At 41.1% G+C, this 21,737-nt stretch overlaps 1 protein-coding gene across 2 annotated transcripts; it reads left to right on the top strand.

The window, feature by feature from the left end:
- Positions 1 to 2,808: 2,808 nt before the first annotated feature.
- mtmr7a (myotubularin related protein 7a) lies at positions 2,809 to 14,869 on the top strand. 2 transcript variants are annotated; one of them, XM_082508901.1, is made up of 14 exons: positions 2,809 to 3,014; positions 3,314 to 3,436; positions 3,579 to 3,741; positions 3,981 to 4,138; positions 4,221 to 4,349; positions 5,461 to 5,595; positions 7,978 to 8,110; positions 9,421 to 9,530; positions 11,216 to 11,341; positions 11,669 to 11,718; positions 11,803 to 12,003; positions 12,113 to 12,247; positions 12,394 to 12,520; positions 13,408 to 14,869. In XM_082508901.1, exons 1-14 carry the CDS (start codon positions 2,991 to 2,993, stop codon positions 13,741 to 13,743), a joined length of 1,950 nt encoding a protein of 649 aa, XP_082365027.1. In that variant the 5' UTR covers positions 2,809 to 2,990; the 3' UTR covers positions 13,744 to 14,869. The 2 variants fall into 2 exon arrangements, with proteins under 2 accessions (XP_082365027.1, XP_082365028.1); XM_082508902.1 differs by lacking the exon at positions 2,809 to 3,014 and having other exon boundaries at positions 3,431 to 3,491.
- Positions 14,870 to 21,737: the final 6,868 nt, after the last annotated feature.

Raw genomic sequence — 21,737 nt, 5'->3', positions numbered from 1 at the left:
CGGATATCGGAGAAAAATAAAAAATGTAATCCGATCCATTAAATATCACGAAAGCACCTCACAAAACTTGCAACACGCCGTAACTCGCCTCAGAACGTTAGCACGTCGGAGCAGTATGCATCACGTGATAGAGCGGCTGTGGCATGCGGGACCTGTCGGTGGTCTGGATAGCATGTGGAGCTTCGCTAGCAACCCGGCATTTCATCTCCGACAAAGTTATCCCCGAGAGAAGTAAAGCAAGTGTGTAAGTCCATCTCTGAATGTTTGTAAAGCATTCCTGCGTTAAGCTTAACGAGCGACTGCCTCTTGCTCTCCGGCTGCTACTTCAATCATGAAACTGCTTAATGATCAGCTGATCGGCTTTTCTGTCGGGAGTCTGTCTCTCTTGTTTGTTTTTGGCCCACTTTGCACCAGAAAGAGGAAACCAGCGGCTGAACAACAGCAGCACGTTTAAGCTTGATAAGCTGTTGTTAGAATTTATTTAATCTTACTTTCTACTCAAGGATCTTTTTCTACGTAGCTGACGGCTGGTAACTGTGCAGGGGCGGATCTTGCAAAGTTTAGCCAGGGGGGCCGATAGGGCATTAACAGGGAAAAGGGGGCACAAAGACATACTTTTCTTTCTTATTCTTATTTAAAATGTCGAGCTTTTAATAAATAATTATCTGACACCCAAAGTTTTAATTTGATGTAAAATGAATAGAAGTCAATTACTGTATATAGTAACTATTAAGTCTAATATATATACCCTAGTAAGCTATAGTACTCTTTACTTTGGGAAGGTACCATCTGTGCAGTCTGCAATTTTGTTGAAGAAAGATGTTGAATCTATTTAATATTTCTTGAAAAATAATTGATTTCTGTGCATTTTTTTTCACACTGCATCAAATTAAGGTTGATTACGTCGATTAAGCATCATGAGGTGGAGTGTGAGGGGTGGTTCCCTATTTTTTATTTATTTATTTTTGTTGTTGCTGGGAGTTGGAACCCTATTAGTTAGGTTGCTTAATATTTACACTAAGTACTCTTTAAAATACCAGAATAGGGAGGATGGTGTAGGTTTAAGTTTATTAGATTGATCAGTATTGCTGAACTATGAAATATTTTTTTTGTATACAGGTATAACAGAATAGCTTTAGTGTAGTTGTTGTTTTAAACCTGAGTATGAACTTGCAGACTTGCAAAATGCAGCAAGATATTTTAAAAAACAGTTTTGTTGGTTAAAAAACACTATATCGGATTCATATCGGTATCGGCAGGTATCCAAATTTATGATATCGGTATCGGTATCGGACATAAAAAAGTGGTATCGTGCCATCTCTAGTTTTAACAGTTACTTTAGTCTGACAAAAGCCGAATGACAAATTAGCGCTTCCAGTCAGAGACTGAGGCTACGTCCACAAGTACACGGGTGTTTTTGAAAACGGAGGTTTTCCGTTTTCGTTTTAAAAAATAATCCCATCCACACATAAAGGGAGAAATGAAGGAAAACGCTGCTATGAACATGCCAAAGCAGCAGGTGGCGCTAGATTCCTAACCGTGCAGAAATGTTGGCCAATCAGAAGTCTAGAAGCCTCGGTGGGAAAAAGTAAACAAAGCTGGGGCATAGAAGCAGAACCGAGTCGTACATGTGGAGGGACAGTAACTGTGTGTGTATATGTAAGCATTTAAACACTGCAGAGAGTAGAATTAACAGTAACAGTATTGTAGAAATACATTTCACCGAAACAATAACGTGGCGCACAGTGTGACGTCAAAAAATGTGCACACCTTTGATGCTGCGTTTTCTCCGTTTTTCTAGTCCACACGTAAATGCAAAAACTGAGTTTTTAAAAATCTTCGTTTTCAGTGACCAAAAACGCCGTTTACGTGTGGACGAAAGGTGCAAACGCATAGAAAAATCTGCGTTTTCAAAAATACCTGGACGTAGCGCATGCACCAGTTTATTGTATTTCCAGACTTGCTTTCGGCACAATTTACCATGCACGCTACTCTGTTTTTTGTCAGACTTGAAATAGCCGAAATACCTTCACACTACGGAACTTCTATGGCTCTTCCGTTCGACAATCTCTCCGGCATTGGAACCATCATCTGTTTTCTCTTCGGTCACGCTCGGTTGATTTTTCTAGTCGGCACACTCATTTCCTCCATTACCCGGGCGGTACGGTGGCTGGCTGCTTCCCAAACAAATACACATGTGCGGCTTGGCACTTGTGCTGTATGTAACAAGTCACGTGACGTGACGCTGCGGCTGTGATTGGTTCGGCTCTGCGCTACTTAATTTGGATTGGCTGTTCTTTTTTTTCTTTTTTCTTTTTTTTTAAAGAGGACAAGAGCGGCGAGGTCTATCACGATAGTTGAATTTTTCTATCGAGAAAAAGTTATATCGCGATACATATCGTTATCGTTCTATCGCCCAGCTCTAGTTCTCAGTCATCCAGTCCAAGCTTTGCAAAGAGCTTGGAAAGAAAATGTTCTGGACTTCTGCTTCTTCTTGCTTGAAGATGTTTCACCTCTCATCCAGAAGCTCATCCAAGAAGCTTCTTGGATGAGAAGCTTCAAGCAAGTTAAGGAAGTCCAGACGCTTTTCTTTCCAAGCTCCTTAGACTATTCAGTATGTCCTGAAACCAGCGCCTGAGTTTTTAAAGTCATCAGGTCAGCATTCACTGAGGTTGTCGCCCTCTGTTGGCCTCTAAAATGAATGATGTTCAGGGCTCGTCTGTGTTGGGTTCACTTTTCAGACACAAAGCTGTTTCCATCTTTTATCTACTGTCTATGTTCACAACCGTGACGGTAACAGCACGACACCGAGCGGGCTTTAGGACCATGCGCTGAAGTCAGCTCAGGCAATAGCAATATTATGGCTGCTTAACCTGAGAGCTACTGACGGACAGCTCCAACCTTATGAGCCAATTTAACGCCTTTTATAACACTGTTGTGCACATATTCTAGTGCTGGTAGTTTAGCCGTGGCTGGAAGCTTAGCTGCCGATGGAGCACATCCGACTGCCAAAGGTAACCGCGGGTCTGGCTGCAGTGATTTGCTACATTTCCGCACTGTACCGCCACTGGCGCTCCAGCAGCAAAGCGTCATGCGCACTCTAAGATCAAATCTAAAGTCAAATAAATAAGACAAACATCTGTCTCAATCCAAAGGACGCGTGCTGCTGTGTTCGCCACGTTGGCAGTAAAGTCACTGCTTTGAGGATGTGTTTCTCTGTCATCTCACACATATGTGCAGCTGTGTCAAACACGCGTGAGATGTGCAGAGGATGAGGCTGTTTTGATGCTGTCCTTCCTCCTCCCCCTTCCAGGTGGAGAATGTCAAGCTGCTTGACAGAATCTCCCACAGAAGGAGGAGGGTGGGCACCCTGTACCTGACTGCCACACACACCATCTTTGTGGAGAGCGAGGCCGGAGTGCGCAATGAAACATGGGTAGGGATCACAGCCCGTGATAAGCAGTCTGTTTGAAGAGAAAAAAATGTTAAGCGTGCGTCACCAGCAGGCTGCAAGACTAACATTTTGCAATCCTCCAAAGCACACTTCAGTAAATTTGTTTTTTTTAACCTTTGCTCAGGTACTTCACAGTTTGGTGTGCAGTGTGGACAAACTGGCTGCAACTCCTTCAGGATGTCCTCTGCTTATTCACTGCAAGAACTTCCAGGTTCTTCATTTTATCATTTCTAAAGAGCAGGAATGCCACGATATTCATCTGTCCCTGCAGCGGCTCTCCCAGCCAGGTGAGCTCTGTCATTATGTCAGCAAAGGCTTGGACTGTATTCCTCTTTGATTATCTTCTTTTTTCTTTATGCCAGCATTTCTGTATCACTGTAAATATCCTAAATATCCTGTAAATATCTGCTCATTTGGTCTAGTTTTCATCTCCTCTGCTTTTGCAACACTTTGGCCTTTTGGACTGAAACAAGTTGAAGGTTGTGCTCATCAGCCTTTAGCTGTCAGTCCCTGTTTTGTCTTTCAGAGAGTTATGACGAGCTGTACTGCTTCTCCTATAAGCCAAATGTTGATGAGAAGGAGAGACGACAGGAATGGGACTTCTTGGACCTCAAGGCTGATTACAGCAGAATGGGACTCCCAAGCTCTCTGTGGAAACTCTCCCCAGTTAACCAACACTACAAGGTCACTGAGCTGGCCTTAGATGCACATTCATCCTAATATGGACAGCTATGCCTAAAGGTTTGTTTGGTCTTTTTTTCTAAAGGTGAGTGACACTTACCCTGCTGACCTGTTTGTACCCGAGAGTGCCACACCACCGGTCATAGTGGGGAGCTCCAAATTCAGAAGCAGAGGCAGATTTCCTGCCCTGTCATACTACTGCAAAGACAATCATGTAAGTTTATTACAGAGTATTTCTCTTTTTATTTCCCATACACTTCCAATCTGCCCCATAGTAATACAAGGGATATGAAGTGATGCTAACAGAGCTAAAATCTCCAGTCCTGCACAACGAAAAACTTTGCAGGAGCTGAGGTAAGAGATTATTTACAGGTATATAAAATAAGTTTTGAATGCTTCACTTGGACCGTTTTAGCCACAAAAGTGAGAAAAGTTGGTCTGTTCTTAAGATGAACATGAGTCACTGCTGTCAGGAAATCTTTTCCCATTTCCACGTGAAAGCAGCATATTCATGATGATTGGCCGGTAGAGAAACAGCACCAGATTCTGTATTTGTCTGAGGTCATGTATTCAGATTCAGATATCTTAATTAATCCCAAAAAAGCAATAGTGGCGACCTGAGAGCAACTTCCTGACAAAATGTGGTCAAGATGGTTGATAATGTATTTTGCCTTCTTAATAAATACATTCTTAATAAATGTTTTTTAGCAGGGGTAAGATATGACCCTGCTAAATACTGTTCCTCTTCTTCAACTTCTTTTTTACAGCCTTGTGTTACAAGTAAAGCGCTATATAAATACAGGCCATTTACCATTTACAAGGCTGTAAAAAAGAAAGCAAGACAGACGTCCATTTGGTCATTAAATAACAACATGAATCGTTACTGTCTCCCTGATCTTGGCTTCATATTTGTGAAAGTCGTATATCTGACACGAGAAAAAGCCAAAGTGCTCATAATTTATTTTATTAATCCATAATTCGACGTTTAGGAGTGCTTTATGTGTGTGAGGTCAGCTTCCCAGGGTTCAGGGTCCTGCTTGTGGAGTTCAGCGCATACAAAAAGCTCCACTTTAGTTCATGTGCCCAAGGGGAGAGCCACACAGTGATCTCTGGCTATTTCCCATGTTGCTATTAAATGTGGAGATATGAGAAACTGTGTGGTTGAATAATTTAAATTGAACATGCAGGGGAAGGAAAAGTACTGTGAATTTCAACTCGTCCTAATTCTCATATATTAGACTGGTTATTGTGCGTGTGCACTGAATGCTGTGAACTGATGAGGATGAGTCCCTGTATGAAGCCTAGCTCCTCTTGCTTCCTCGCAGGCTGCCATCTGCCGCAGCAGCCAGCCCCTGTCAGGTTTCAGCGCTCGCTGCCTGGAGGATGAACAGATGCTTGAGGCCATCTTGAGGTCCAATCCCTGCAGTGACTTCATGTATGTGGTGGATACCAGGCCTAAGGTGAGCCCTTTGTATCTAAAGGAAAGGCCTGCAAGTGTTTAAAGCATCAACTGTATATTCAGCTGGGATTTATTTTTCCAGACTGTGCGCTGCCGGCTGAAGATCTCACAGCAAACGCTTTGAAAACATCCCAGATCTCTGCTAGGTGTTATATGATCAGTATTGATGGCAATGTTTCTGCAACATATGCGTTTTATGTAATTTGGCCTCTGAAAGTGTTTGAACTCAGTAGTTTGCTTTGCTTCTAGATCACCATAACTTTGCATCTACACAGCAAAGCCAATGAGCATGAAATAACAACTCCCTAAACAGAGACATCCACTGAAATTCATCATTTTCCCTTTCTTTATATCTTATGAAGATCACGTCTCTATAACTCTTTTTGAACCATGGCCAGCACAGTGGCGCAGTGATTAGCACGGTTGCCTCACAAAAAGAGGGTCCTGAATTTGATTCCACCACCTGGCCGGGCTCTTTCTGTGTGGAGTTTGCATGTTTGCCCCCATGTTTGCGTGGATTCTCTCCACGTACTGTCTCTCTGTGTTATCCCTGGCGCCCTGTCCAGGGTGTACCCTGCTTCTCGCCCTATGTTAGCTGGGATAGGCTCCAACCCTTGACAAGGATAAGTGGAAGACTATGAACTGCTTTATGTTTGGACACTGCTTCAACTCCGTACTCAGACCATTCCACAGTTTCACTCCACACACAGAAACACAAAAACTTTTCCTGGTAGTTCACACATTCACAAAACCACCTGGTAGTTCATTACTTTTTGCTTTGAACAGAAATTGTGCTATTTGGAATTCCATTAGATCTGCAAATTTCAGTATTTCAAACTGTAAGAATAGTGAGTTTGTATAATTCTCTGATTCCAGACTTCTGCACAACAGCTTAAGTAAAGGGAAACCAGCGAACGGTATGGTAATATGGGGAGATGTACAGTCTAATGCCTGCTTTGCCTTGTTTAGTATTGCAATGCTTCTTGATACATTGGAATGAAAATATCTTACGTGTGCTCTCCGATTAAGTCTCTCATCTGTTATTACCCCAAGAAATATATTTTCATTGACTCTTTATTCTTTATGCCAACACAGAGGATTTTAAAATGTGACCGTGATGATATGTACAAAAGCACAGCCTCACCTGCACATTGCATCTACAGGATCAGTCCTACATTTGTCTCGATCTATTATTGTCTCTCCATTTGCCCTCTATTTGTTTAATATGCATTTTGAGCGACATATCGTGGTGAAAAACGACTCCCAAGGTTCCTCACATTGTTACTGGAGGCTAAGGTAATGCCATTCAGAGTAAGCATCTGGTTGATACCATATTTCTAAGATTTTTAGGGCCGAGTACAATAACCTCAGTTTTATCTTAAATGAAGAAGCAGAAAATTAGAGGTCATCAAAGTCTCTATGTCTTGAAGACATTCCTTCCGATAACTAATTAGTGTGTGTTATCTGGCTTCATTGATAAATAAAGTTCTGTGTCATCTGCATAGCAGTGCAAATGTATGCTACGCCCTCTAATGATACTGCCTAAGGGAAGCATGTATAATGGAAACAGAATTGGTCTCAGCACAGAACCCTGTGGAACTCCAAAACTGACCTTAGTGTGTGAGGAGGACTCTTCATTTAAATTAACAAATTAAAGTCTATTAGATAGATGTGATTCAAACTACTACAGCACAGCACCTTTAATACCTGCAGCATCCTCTTATCGTGAGTGGTATATCTACCAATTCTGGTATTCTATGGCAAATGCCAATTTAGCTCCATGGTCTGGACAGTGAGCACAGAGCCCGCTAAAGGATGTCGGGCCCTCTGGCCTTCCTCGTGATATCTGATGTCTCGTCCTGCTGATGGGTTAAGGACCTTCTATGGCCCTGTCCAGCTCTGGAATCTCCTTCATGCTCTTCAGACTTGGCTGCAAGACACAGCAAATCATCTGATTGATGTGCCATCGTGGAAGAGTTGGACTCCTCGTGTTAGATGCAGTGCATCTAACTAAATGCATAAATTGTGAAAAAATAATGAATGAAAATGTCTGTGGCTCCCATCTGTAAAATCATTCCTGATGTGGGGGCTTTTCTCATTGTTGCCCCTCTAGTGTACCTGTTGTCAATTCATTGAATAACAGTACCTTCTGCTACCCAACTGACAGGATCAATATCCCAGAAGTTTAATCAACTTGATCCTATAGTCTGATTCTTCCTTTATAGTATAATGGGAGGAGGGAAATAAGTTTTAGATACACTATGTTACTATAGTCCAGTATTGCTACTATAAGTTGTAAAACCAGCCTCTTTCTGAGATTACAGATTGTCGGGATTCTTGAATGACAGCTGGATAAAAAAACTGACAGAATTTTTTTTTCTAGCTGAATGCAATCGCAAACCGAGCTGCAGGAAAAGGGTATGAAAACGAAGACAACTACTCCAACATCAAATTCCAGTTTGTTGGGATCGAGAACATCCATGTCATGAGGAACAGCCAGCAGAAAATGCTGGAAGGTAATTACTATGTAATTATCATTTAGCTATAATGACAGCTTGAGCTGGGTTTTTATTTGCTTGACAGCAAATAAAAAAACCAGCTCAAGCTGTCAAAAATGTTTCACCACATCATATTTTACACAGATATTCTGGCATTGTCTGTTTAAATTGGCCGCATCGTCACATTACTAAAGCAGAGCGGGTCCCCCGTGGGGTTTTTTCATATGCAGTCACGCAGAGTGAACTGTGCTGGAATCAAGCCTCAAATGAGCCCACAGGAGAATTTCTGGGTATTGTGCAGGGGTGCTCCTAGGAAGACTTTGAATCCATCTGGGTTTTATTTCAGAGCTATTTTGGTTTCCCGGAGCGGACAAAACCCCGGACATTATCCCCCAAAGAGAGACAGAGGGCGTGAGAATGATGCGATTTCAAGCCTGAAAAGTTATAGCTGCTCTCAGTTGTGATAACTCTTTGCCCACTAGCAGCACAAGGGAAGTCTTTAAATGCTGGAGACAGTGCCTTGCCCTTTCACGTCTGCCCTCTGCCTTCCTCTCTCTGCCCGGTTGCATACTTCAATAAGATTAAGAAGACCCCCCTCCCGCCTGACAGCAAAGCCTCAAACATCTCTTCTTAGTGCAAGTCCACTGTGCGAAGTGTTACAAAACCTTAGAGGCTAAAATGAACCCGTTCACCTGCTTCTCTGTTATCAGCTCTTACAGGTCAGCAAACTGATGTAGTATCAACATAAAACCCACTTTGTCCACACCTCAGTGAGTAATCTGAGGGTTACAGTTTTCTAAAGGTGATTTGTGACCATTAGTGTAATATAGTCTCATCAGCTGAGTTCGATTGAGTTCGTGTCACGCTGCCTGTGAGTGAACCTGACGATGGAAAATGTTTGGAAAATAATTTAAATACATTTTACAATGAAACGACACAGTGAGCCTGCAGCCGTTGGCACTAGAGGGAAAAGTTAGTGCATCATTAAAATGAAAAGGATTCATCCTCTGGGGAACCATTACTGTCTGGGCAAATTGATGGCAGTTGAATAAGTGAACTGAAGTGGTTTTATATTGCTCATCCCCAAGTGGCTGTCGCTGGTGTGAACAAAGCCATCGCCAGTGGGAACAAATAACATGAGAAGATAAACAGAATCTGCTTTAAAAAAGCAAAATATGCTCGGGTGACCCGTATGTTGTCTCAGCGTGCACAGATTCCCTGTAAACTTGTCTCTGCTGCTGTCAGTGTTCTGTGAGGTTTTAATAAAGTCCTGCGATCAGGTATGCTCCGTGTTTCCTGACAGTGAGACAGCTGTGTTGTGGTTACAGTGTGTGAGCTGCGTTCCCCCTCCATGTCTGACTTCCTGGAGGGTCTGGAGAGCTCAGGCTGGCTGAAGCACATCAAAGCTGTTTTGGATGCAGGCATCTTCATCGCCAAGGTCAGTCTGGAGGCTAATCCTCACTGTCTGCCTCACCGTTGCCCTCAATATTGGTTTAGGTGTGGGTTTGTTTGTGTTTTGTATCTTCTGTGTGTCTGTGTGAAACCAACATCATCCATCTTTGCAGGGACGATACGAGAAGCCCTTGAGGCTTTCCCCCAGATTTACACGAATGAGCCACAACCACTGACAGATGAAGTGGTTATCATATTTATCATCTCATTACAATGTACAGCGGTCCCTCTTTTATCATGGGAGTTACATTTTAAAAATAACCGGTGAAATCCACAAAGTAGCCAACTTTATTCTTTACAATTATTATAGATGTTTTAAGGCTGTAAAACCCCTCACTACACAATTTATACACTTTTCTCAGACAGGCATGAACATTTTCACACTTTTCTCTCTAGTTTAAACACTCTCAAAGTTCAAACCTTTGTAGAAAAATAAGTCCAGTATCATAGAATGAAACCAAAGATCAAACCCTGTTTTCAGGTCCAGAACATGGGAATAGAGCAGCTGTGAGAGAATCCAATCAATGGTACAGAAGTGGAGGAAGCAAGAAGAATGAGTTGAGGAAAGTTTGACTTATCTGACTGTTTTGTTTCACTTAATGCACCTTATAATCCGTAGCGTCTACCTTCCTTTAGCATGTCCAGAAGTCCAACATTTTGTGCGATGGTTAGCATCTTTCTCTGCCTTCTGGGTGCTACCGCAGGTGTCTTTGATGGTGCAAAAAGTTTCATCGACATTGTTGTGTTTGTATGGGAGAAAACTTACAAACATACAGTACAGCACTTCAGAGCAGAGTGGGTTTGTTTTGCATGTTTTAACTAAGAGATGGGCCTGACAGCAAAACTGTATGCTCATTGGCTAACAGCGTGTGATTGGCACCAAGCATATCCATCGAATGATCAGTGTCAATAAAATTAACTTTATGTCTTATTCAATATTACCTGAAACTTATTACTGAACCTATAAATTTAACAGGAAGATGTTCACTGGGGTCAACGAGACAACAAGCCGAGGACCGTTTTCCCATAGACTCCTATACAACCACGAGTGTTTTGGAAAGCCAACATTGTTGCCCCCTGCTGGCCATTATAAAGAATGCAGGTTTAAGACATTTCAGTGTTGGCTTCACACTTCAGATCCACAACTTCCTCCATGTTTTATACTGTCTGCACCTCAAAACCACCTTTGTGGTGTTTTTAGCTACAGCAGATTACTCCTCGACCACATTTTGTTATGATACCATCACGAATGTACACAGAAAGACACACACAGACTGATACCGTCTGCGCTGCTGTGGCTTTTTAATAATGTTCCAAATTATCCAAGGGAGAAAGGAGTGTCATTAAAGAAATTGTGTGGGTCTTCTAATTAAAACATCATGATTGTACTTTTTTAATAACACGTCTCTCAGGTTTGAGGTAATACAGCTAAAATTAGTAAAAGGTCAGTATGGGGTACGGGGTTCCTGTGATTAAAACTTATCTGATGACTGGCTGGTTTTCTTCTCACAGCTGCTGTAAAATAGCGTCTGTGTGCAAAGCAGAGGTACGTATAGTGCACAAGTGGAAAATCACCACATCTAATTTTGGACGTTTTATTTGTCTTTGTGTGTGTGTGTGTGTGTGTGTGTGTGTGTGTGTGTGTGTGTGTGTGTGTGTGTGTGTGTGTAGGCTGTTGCAGAGGAGGGCGTCAGCGTCCTTATTCACTGTTCAGATGGGTGGGACCGTACTTCTCAGGTGTGTTCAGTGGCCTGTGTGCTGCTGGACCCCTACTACAGGACCCTCAGAGGATTCATGGTACATACTGGAGCTTTTTTAATTTAAGATACAGAGCGGGGTTACAGCTCAGTGGTATCATGTTAATATATCCAAATGCATTCTGGCTTTACATCAAAGGGGGTCATACTAGGCTCACGCTGCTTGTTTGTTTAATCCAAAGCTATCTTTACTGGCTAATGTGAAATACACCAGAAAAATAAATAAAACACAGAAGCCTACTTTTGAGAAATCCCCCTGGAGTCGGGGGGGAAATTACCCCACAAAGTGGGTGTGGAGGTTCAGTCGTTCTTCCCGTGACTCAAAGTCATCTTGCTTGTGTTTTAACACTTTTCTTTCTGCATTTAGGTTCTCATAGAAAAAGACTGGGTCTCATTTGGACACAAGTTCTCCCACAGGTCTGCCTCTGAAACGTGACTTTCATGGCATCTGCTGGATGTGGTTTAAATCTTCTGATTTCATTCCATGCATCTCTTTTCCAGATGCAAACACGTGGTTGGAGACCCCAAAGAGGTGTCTCCCATCATCGATCAGTTGCTGGAGTGCGTGTGGCAGCTGATGGAGCAGTTCCCCTGTGCCTTTGAGTTTAACGAGAGGTTTCTAATCACTATACACAATCACTTCTACTCCTGCCAGTTTGGCAACTTCATTGGAAACAACCAGAGGGAGAGGATAGAGCTGAGGTGAGATTTAAACCTGCAGACACCATGTTGGGAGAAGATTGTCTTTTTGTCTTTCCCCTGACCTTATTCTCATATTTATTTCCCTGTCTTCCATTTGGACTTCACATAGAGTTCATGAGAGGACTCATTCTTTGTGGAGTTATCTATGGGCGAACCGTACAGACTACACCAACCCCCTGTACAGGCCAAACCACAGCCAGACTCAAGGGCTCCTCCGTGCATCAACTTCCCCCTACAGTTTTAAGTAAGTTCTCTCCAACCGCACCAGCTCACACAGCATCACTTGAACCCTGGTATGTGCACTCTAATCAGGAAGATAATCATTATGTGAAAGGTAAAGACATTCATTGAAATTTTATTCTGCTGATGCATTTCTCTTTTTTTATGGAGATTTTGGAAAGGGCTGTACAACCGTTTTGACCATGGGATGCATCCTCGGCAGTCCGTAGAGGATTATCTACGGGCCATCCAGGAGGAGACACAGCAGCTGGAGGAGCAGCTTTCTTCACACACACAGGTAGGACAGGGCTATGCTGATCTGCCACAAGCTTAAAGCCATTTAAAAAAGGCCATAGGTGTAACAGAAATTGCTGAAAACCTGATGCTGGCTATAATAAAACAATGTTTTGGAGCTTGCTATGTAGCAGCAGAGTAGTCAGAATTCCCATGTTGATTCCTGTGGTCCTACAAACTGTGGTATGCATGTGCAAAGTAATGAAAGAAGGAGGACTTGTCTGATCACATTTTTTCTTTTACACTGACATATCTTTTGTTTACCTGAGAAGGAGATAACATCAGCGTGACCCGTGGGAGGAAGACAAACTAGCTGAGGTGGCGTGATGCTCAAAGGTCACTGGTTACTTTGGCAACCAGTGACCTAAACTTCGCTGCATGTCACATTCACCCCAACATGGCAGTTATATTCCCTCTTCCAGCAGGATAATGCAGCTCAGCAAATTCCCCAGACCTTCCCAAATTCTCCAGTATGTGCAGCATGCTGAAAAAAACGTAATTCCTTGTGAGTAAATTTAACAACCTGTGCACAAAGAAGCCATCACGCGTGCGAGGATATACTAAAAACTGGCACAGGATTACTTTAAAGCTGAAGAAATCTTTCAAATCGGATATTCTAGGAAAAGTTTTGGAGCCTTTTTATAACTTCTGACATAAATATTATTCCATGCTAATGTGATGCCAAAGGTTCTGGAGCCTGTCTCTGGATGGGTCGCAACTGTTTTGACAGCACGGGGGAGGGGCTGCACTATATTAGGGAGGTGATTTTAATATTGTGGCTGATCACCGTGCATTCATACTACAAGTCAAAGGAAAAAAAGAAAATTCCACCTGGATGTTTTTGTGATTATAGAAAATGACTGTTGTCTTCATTTCTTACATTATCAATAGAAGATTTCTGAGCTGGAGCAGGAGCAGGAGTGCAGTGATTCCTGCAAAGCAGCCGCCTTTGATAAGAGCCCCACGGTTTGGGCTCCTGGTAACAACCTCGGTCTAGCCAACACTCCTCAGGACTACACCGGCGGCTTCATCACCGGCAGCCCCTGTCAGCCTAAAGGACCAGACAGCATCCTCCTGCCAAAGAGCACGAACCAAATATCTGACGCCAGCTTCTCCAACGGCAGCGACCAGGAGTCTGGGATCGCGGACCTGAGCTGCCGTTCACCTCTCAGCGAGGACAGCACCAGGGATCCGGACTCCGATGAGGCAGCCTACTCGGCTGCCTGAGGACGTGTAGCATTGGCTGGGAGGCGCAATGCTAGCCAGACGTCACCTGAGCGACACTGAACAAACACTACCATTACGTTGATCGTGTGACCCGACTATTGGCCAATTTCAGTGCGGGTTTTATTGGGGTTGCACGATTTGCTTACACTTTTGTTTGCATGCATGGTGGACTTTCCATGTTCCTGCATTCCTTCGTGTTCATAGTTGTTTCCTGTAGCAGACTGCATTTAACCTTGTCTCAGTTAAAGAGTCCAAAGAAAGCTTACATTTTTGGACATTTTAATCCATATTCAACAGAAAGTAGGAGCAAGACTGACTCTCTGCAGTTTACTGTATTTCTAATGATAAGCCATGTAAGTGCTTCTATTCAGTAGATATTTGGCTTTACAATGTAAACACCTTAACAGTGTAAAATGACATGACGTGTGCTCTGAACATAGGCCAGTAATACATGGTATTAGTTAACATTTAATGCTGAAAGAGTGGCAGTGATTCTGATATGCCCAAATGTAGCAGCACTTCAACCCCAAAGGACTATATTTATGACTGAGGTGAACTCACTCTGCAGGCCACAGTGACCTCAGCTGGGGCTGGGAGTCATTACACTCTAATAACCAGCGGTCAGTGGTTTGTTTTCAGCACCTTGCGGTCCACTCCTGAATATTTCAGCATATTATAGGATTTCACGGGGTTTTACTGCCAAGGGACGTAAAAGGAAGCTTTTGAAAAGACAAAGTGATTTAATAAACGTCTGTGCAGCGTGTTTCGACATCAGTGCATGACTGAACTACCGGACTGAACACACAAACATGGTGCTGCTTAGGGCAGCAGATGACCAACAGAGACTCCTTTAGTGTTTGTGTTATCTCAGCTGTCCAACTGGCAGTAAAGCTGCTTGCTATAGTAGTGCAGTACCCATTATTATTTTGGTGAACTCCTGCTAAAGAACAGTGCAAAGATTACTGGGCAAAGCATGTGAAAATATTTTTGTACTATAACCTATTTTTGTCTCCTCTGACCTCGCTTTAAATGTTTGTTTTGTTGTTGTTTTTTCACTGTCTAAAATGTCTGAGTCATACCAAATTCTGTCCTTGTATTAAAAAAAATACCAGAAAAAAGCCTTAAAGCGTTCTGATGCTGCTCTCATTTGTTCAGTTGGATCACGATAAGTTTGCAAAAGTGCTCGAAAGGCAATCTTATGTAAATTTAAGTCAGTTTTCTGCCATATACTTACTTTTTTCTTGTTTTATTTAAGTGGGAATAGAGTCAGATTACAATATCACATTCAGAAATGGAGAACAGTGTAAGTAAACTCAGCCACTGCACAAAATGAGAGTCTTTGCTAAAGTGTGCTGTTATTGTGCCATTTGTGTATTCAGGTCACCCGTTCTCCTGATCTAATTTTGTTTCTCTAGTCAGATACTCGAGCAGCTGCCTCATAAATGCACAGTCTGACATTATTTACACAAAGCAGTAAGGCTCAAATCCTTCATCTGAAAACAATTTATTTGATATTTGGACTTAATCACCATAAAACAGATTTGCATTACATCATCAGGTAGGTAAAGATAAGAGATAAGATAAGATAAGCTTTATTAGTCCCACACGTGGGAAATTTGTTTTGTCAGTAAATGGCAGCAAAGACTGCCCCTCATTTTAGGGATGAATGATGAAGACTTCAATGTCCTTGTTGTTGCTGCACAGCTGTGCTGGCGGGGAGCCAGACCCCAAAGCGCTGCCACCACCAGCAGTCCTGCTCCATGGCTCATTCAGCTGTTTTATTATGGGTGTGAGTTTTTGGTTTATCATTGTAGTCTTTACAAAATGTACAGATTAAACCAAACCTCTACTAAAAACTGAACAGACAGTTGGCTAAGTAAGTAAAGTAAGTCAAATTTTATTTATATAGCACCTTTCAAGACAAAGATCACAAAGTGCTTCACAAAAAATACCGGGGCATTTAAAAAAACAGACAAAAAGTTAACCCAACACAATTCCAAAAACATGAGTTTTTAGTTGTTGTTTTTTTTTTAAACAACAACAACTCCTGAAGACAGGAGGTAAAGACTGCGGTTGACTGTTGTTGAGGAGATCCTACTGCTGGAAAAACTGAAACTACAGACTGAGCATGAAAAGAGCACGTTTTAAAAGACTGGGACAAATGGTTGACATATAAAGTGAAGGAAGGACATAAGTAATTTTAATTACTAAAAGAGACAGATTTGGTTCACACTGCAGGCTTAGGACTGTTTATATGTTTATGTATCTATTTTTTAGTCTTAGATAGCTTCCAGTTTTGTTCTGGCGTTTTCCTAATTATCATTATCTTTTTATGCTTAAACAAAGCAAAACAAATTCAATTCAATTTTATTTATATAGCGCCAAATCACAACAAAAGTCTCCTCAAGGCGCTTCATAGATACAGAGAAAAACCCAACAATCATATGACCCCCTATGAGCAAGCACTTTGGCGACAGTGGGAAGGAAAAACTCCCTTTTAACAGGAAGAAACCTCCGGCAGAACCAGGCTCAGGGAGGGGCGGGGCCATCTGCTGCGACCGGTTGGGGTGAGAGAAGGAAGACAGGATAAAGACATGCTGTGGAAGAGAGACAGAGGTTAATAACAGATATGATTCAATGCAGAGAAGTCTATTAACACATAGTGAGTGAGAAAGGTGACTGGAAAGGAAAAACTCAATGCATCATGGGAATCCCCCGGCAGCCTACGTCTATTACAGCATCACTAAGGGAGGATTCAGGGTCACCTGGTCCAGCCCTAACTATATGCTTTAGCAAAAAGGAAAGTTTTAAGCCTAATCTTGAAAGTAGAGATAGTGTCTGTCTCCCGAATCCAAACTGGAATCTGGTTCCACAGAAGAGGGGCCTGAAAACTGAAGGCTCTCCCTCCCATTCTACTTTTAAATACTCTAGGAACAACAAGTAGGTCTGCAGAGCGAGAGTGAAGTGCTCTAATAGGGTGATATGGTACTACAAGGTCATTAAGATAAGATGGGGCCTGATTATTTAAGACCTTGTATGTGAGGAGCTGGACTTTGAATTCAATTCTGGATTTAACAGGAAGCCAATGAAGGGAAGCCAAAACAGGAGAAATATGCTCTCTCTTTCTAGTCCCTGTCAGCACTCTTGCTGCAGCATTTTAGATTAGCTGAAGGCTTTTCAGGGAGTTTTTAGGACTTCCTGATAATAATGAATTGCAGTAGTCCAGCCTGGAAGTAATAAATGCATGAACTAGTTTTTCAGCGTCACTCTGAGACAGGATATTTCTAACTTTAGAGATGTTGCACAAAGAAGGTTTTAAGAAATTATAATAGGAATAGTAATGCATATTTGTTTACATGATTTATAAAAGGAAAGGGAATAGTAGAGGTGGGCGGATCAATCCAAATACTGATAGTATCTATATCAGCGCTGGTGCTGGTATCAGATTAATACTAGCATGATAGGATCGAGGCTTTGTTTCTATCCCCTAAGTTCAGTATGTAGCCCACTGAATTGCATATATATTATGCAATATATAAATACTATAAATGCAATTATTTAAAAAACATGTTTATGTATATATATATATATATATATATATATATATATATATATATATATATATATGTATATACACTCAACAAAAATATAAACGCAACACCTTTGTTACTGCTCCCATTCCCCATGGGATGGACGTAGAGACCTAAAATTCATTCCAGATACACAATATAACCATCCCTCCCAAACAGTGGTCACAAATCAGTCCAAATGTGTGGTAGTGGGCACATCTGCTATATTGAGATAATCCATCCCACCTCACAGGTGTGCCACATCAGGATGCTGATCTGACATCATGAGTAGTGCACAGGTGTACCTCAGACTGCCCACAACAAAAGGCCACCCTGGAATGTGCAGTTTTGTCTCACAGCAAAATGCCACAGATGCCACAAGCAATGAGGGAGCGTGCAATTGGCATGCTGACAGCAGGAATGTCAACCAGATCTGTCGCCCGTGCATTGAATCTTCATTTCTCAACCATAAGCCGTCTCCACAGGCGTTTCAGAGAATATGGCAGCACATCCAACCGGCCTCACAACCGCAGACCTCGTGTAACCACACCAGCCCAGGACCTCCACATCCAGCAGGTTCACCTCCAAGATCGTCTGAGACCAGCCACCCAGACAGCTGCTGGAACAATTGGTTTGCACAACCAAACAATTTCTGCACAAACTGTCAGAAACCGTCTCAGGGACGCTCAACTGCATGCCCGTCGTCCTCATCGGGGTCTTGACCTGACTCCAGCTCGTCGCCGTAACAGACTTGTGTGGGCAAATGCTCACATTCGATGGCGTCTGGCACGTTGGAGAAGTGTGCGCTTCACGGATGAATCATGGTTCACATTGTTCAGGGCAGATGGCAGCTGAGAATGTCCCAGTTCTTGCATGGCCAGCATACTCACCGGACATGTCACCCATTGAGCATGTTCGGGATGTGCTTGACCGGCGTATACGACAGCGTGTACCAGTTCCCACGAATATCCAACAACCTCGCACAGCCATTGAAGTGGAGTGGACCAACATTCCACAGGCCACAATTGACAATCTGATAGACTCCATGCGACGATGTGTTGCACTGCATGAGGCAAATGGTGGTCACACCAGATACTGACCGGTTCTGGGTCCCCAGACCCCCAATAGCGCAAAAAACTGCACATTCCAGGGTGGCCTTTTGTTGTGGGCAGTCTGAGGTACACCTGTGCACTACTCATGATGTCAGATCAGCATCCTGATGTGGCACACCTGTGAGGTGGGATGGATTATCTCAATATAGCAGATGTGCCCACTACCACACATTTGGACTGATTTGTGACCACTGTTTGGGAGGGATGGTTATATTGTGTATCTGGAATGAATTTTAGGTCTCTACGTCCATCCCATGGGGAATGGGAGCAAAAACAAAAGTGTTGCGTTTATATTTTTGTTGAGTGTATATATATCAAACATGCACTATGAAAGATGTCTGAATGTTTTTGTGTTGACTGTCATGTCTGTTTTATTTATCACCTACGTCACATTTAACCAGCAGAACAGCAACAGTGCTTCAAAGACAGACATATTTACCTTCCAGGTCACCAATAAAATGCAGTTTCAACAAAAGCTGAATGGTGTTTTGAAGGTAATGGCCTTCTTTAAAAGCAAAGGTATAGAAATGGACAGTAAAAATATTGAGGGATGCCATCCTCTTCCGAGAAAAAATCAAATACCTGCCATTATCATTCGTTTTGTTAATAGAAAACAGAAAAAAGAACTGCTCAAGCAAGGAAGAAAGCTAAAAGGTACAAAGTTTATTTAAATGAACACCTAATCAAGAAAAATGCAGACATTGCAAGACAAGCAAGAATATTAAGAAAACAGAAGAAAATACAGTCAACTTGGACGTCAGACTGTAAAATATTCATTAAGTTAAATGGAACACCAGAGCAGGCTAAGGTTCTAGTCATCAAAGAGATGACTGAACTAGAAAAATATAACTGATAAATGCAAAGCAGTGCTAAATATGATGTGACCGTCCAAGTGCACAACCAACGCAGATGTCTGACAATTTTCAACTAACAACTCATATAGATATTGAAAATAAGACATTGATGTATGACAGCAACATAGATCCTGATTGTAATTTCTTTAACAATAAGACAAATGAATGCAATTATTATACAAATGAGCAACTTAAAAAGGAATTCAAGGTAGAACAGGGTATAACAATGGTTCACTTTAATAGTCAAAGCTTATATGCAAACTTTCAATCCATCAAAGACTACATAACACAGTTTGAACAGCCATTCAATGTGATAGCCATATCGGAGACCTGGATAACTCCTGGAAAAGAAGAAGACTTTAAAATAAATGGATATGAATTCCTTCATGTAGACAGGATCAACAAGAAAGGAGGTGGGGTGGCACTTTACATTGATAAAAACCTAAAGTACAAAAGAATGGGAAGAATGACAACTGTTATTGATGGAGTGATGGAATGTTTATCAGTGGAAATAAGTATAGAAAAAAGGAAAAACCTAATTGTCAGTTGTATATATAGAACACCAGGATCTAAGATTGAGATATTTAAGGATAATATGGAGGACTTATTTACAAATATAAATCAGAAAAGAATGTTTATTTGTGGGGACTTTAATATTGACTTATTGAATCCAAATCATAATAAGAGTACAGAAGAATTTATTGATTCCATGTACAGCATAGGTTTATTTCCACTGATAACAAGACCGACCAGAATAACATCTCATTGTGCAACTCTATTAGATAATATATTTACAAATATAATAGAAGGAAAGATAAAAAGTGGGCTGTTAATCAATGATATAAGTGACCATTTACCAGTCTTTGCATCGTATAATTGCCATTATAAAGTGAACAACGATGGACATAAGATTATTTACAAAAGAATAAGAACAGAGAAGACCTTAAATTGTCTTAGAAATGAACTTTTAAAGCAAGATTGGAATATTGTATATGAACAAACAGAAGTTAATAAAGCTTACGAAGGATTTTTAAGAACATTTAACACATTACTTGATAAAAACTGCCCAGTAATTGAAATCAATAGGAAACACAACTATGCAGGAAGACCATGGATGACAAAAGGACTACAAAATGCCAGCAAAAAAAAGAATACCTTATATCGAGAATTCATAAAAAAGAGAACAATAGAAACTGAAATGAAGTATAAAACTTACAAAAATAAATTAACTAATATAATGAGATCCTGTAAAAGAGAGTATTACATTAAAAGGTTAGAACACAATAAAGATAACACAAGAGATATATGGAATGTATTAAACAGAATAATCAAAAATGAATCAAGGAATAATGATTACCCTGGGTACTTTATAGAAGGGACAAGAAGTATTAATAACATGGAGGAGATAGTAAATGGCTTTAATGAATTCTTCGTAAACATAGGGCCAAAACTGGCAGAAGAAATAAAGGTTGATGGAATAGAAAGGGACACTGGTGAAAATATTGAAAGGAATAGTAGCTCAATGTTTTTAAGAGCAGTGGAAGAGAAAGAGATTTATGACATAGTTAGAGGACTTAAGAACAAAACCAGTACAGACTGGAATGATATTGATATGGTAACGGTAAAGACAGTTATTGATGGTATCGTAAAACCATTAAAATATATATTCAACTTGTCGTTTCAAAAAGGAGTTTTTCCACAAAAAATGAAAGTTGCTAAAGTTATTCCCATTTACAAAACCGGTGAAAGACATCATTTTACAAACTATAGACCAGTGTCAATACTCTCCCAGTTCTCTAAGATACTGGAAAAACTCTTCATAAAAAGATTTGACAGTTTTGTGGAAAAATATGAATTAATGACAGATAGTCAGTATGGGTTCAGAAACAACAGATCAACAGCTTTGGCACTGATAGATTTAATGGAAAAGATAACGGAATGTATGGATAATAAGAGGTATGCGCTCGGAGTTTCCTTAGATCTAAAGAAGGCGTTTGATACTGTTAATCATGAAATTCTATTAAAAAAACTGGAAAAGTACGGGTTTAGGGGAGTGGTTTTGGAATGGTTAAAAAGCTATGTAGGGAATAGGCAACAATATGTACAAATAAATGAATATAAATCTAATTTGATGGATATAGCTTGTGGAGTACCTCAAGGTTCAGTACTGGGTCCAAAAATGTTTATTATGTACTTAAATGATATCTGCAGAGTATCGGAGATTTTAAAGTTTGTAATATTTGCAGATGACACAAATATACTGTGTTCAGGTGGGGAATTGCCACAGGTTTTGGAAATGATCACACAGGAATTAACGATATTAAAGAAGTGGTTTGATATAAATAAATTATCATTGAATCTCGATAAAACCAAATTTATGTTGTTTGGAAACCAAAAGAAAAACATCGAAGTAGAAATATGTGTTGACAATGTATATTTAGAAAGAGTAAATGAAATAA

Source organism: Aulonocara stuartgranti (assembly GCF_965226115.1).
Source record: "Aulonocara stuartgranti genome assembly, chromosome: 2".
Taxonomy (NCBI): domain Eukaryota; kingdom Metazoa; phylum Chordata; class Actinopteri; order Cichliformes; family Cichlidae; genus Aulonocara; species Aulonocara stuartgranti.
Note: the sequence above shows the minus strand (reverse complement) of the source record. Positions and strands in the feature narration are given on the sequence as shown.

Bases quoted from the DNA above. Each gene is read 5' to 3' on its own strand.
- mtmr7a (XM_082508901.1), top strand. From the start codon at position 2,991: ATGGAGCACATCCGACTGCCAAAG. The intron at 4,350-5,460 runs GTAAGTTTATTA...GCTTCCTCGCAG, and splicing joins ACTACTGCAAAGACAATCAT to GCTGCCATCTGCCGCAGCAG. The intron at 11,719-11,802 runs GTCTGCCTCTGA...TCTCTTTTCCAG, and splicing joins GGACACAAGTTCTCCCACAG to ATGCAAACACGTGGTTGGAG.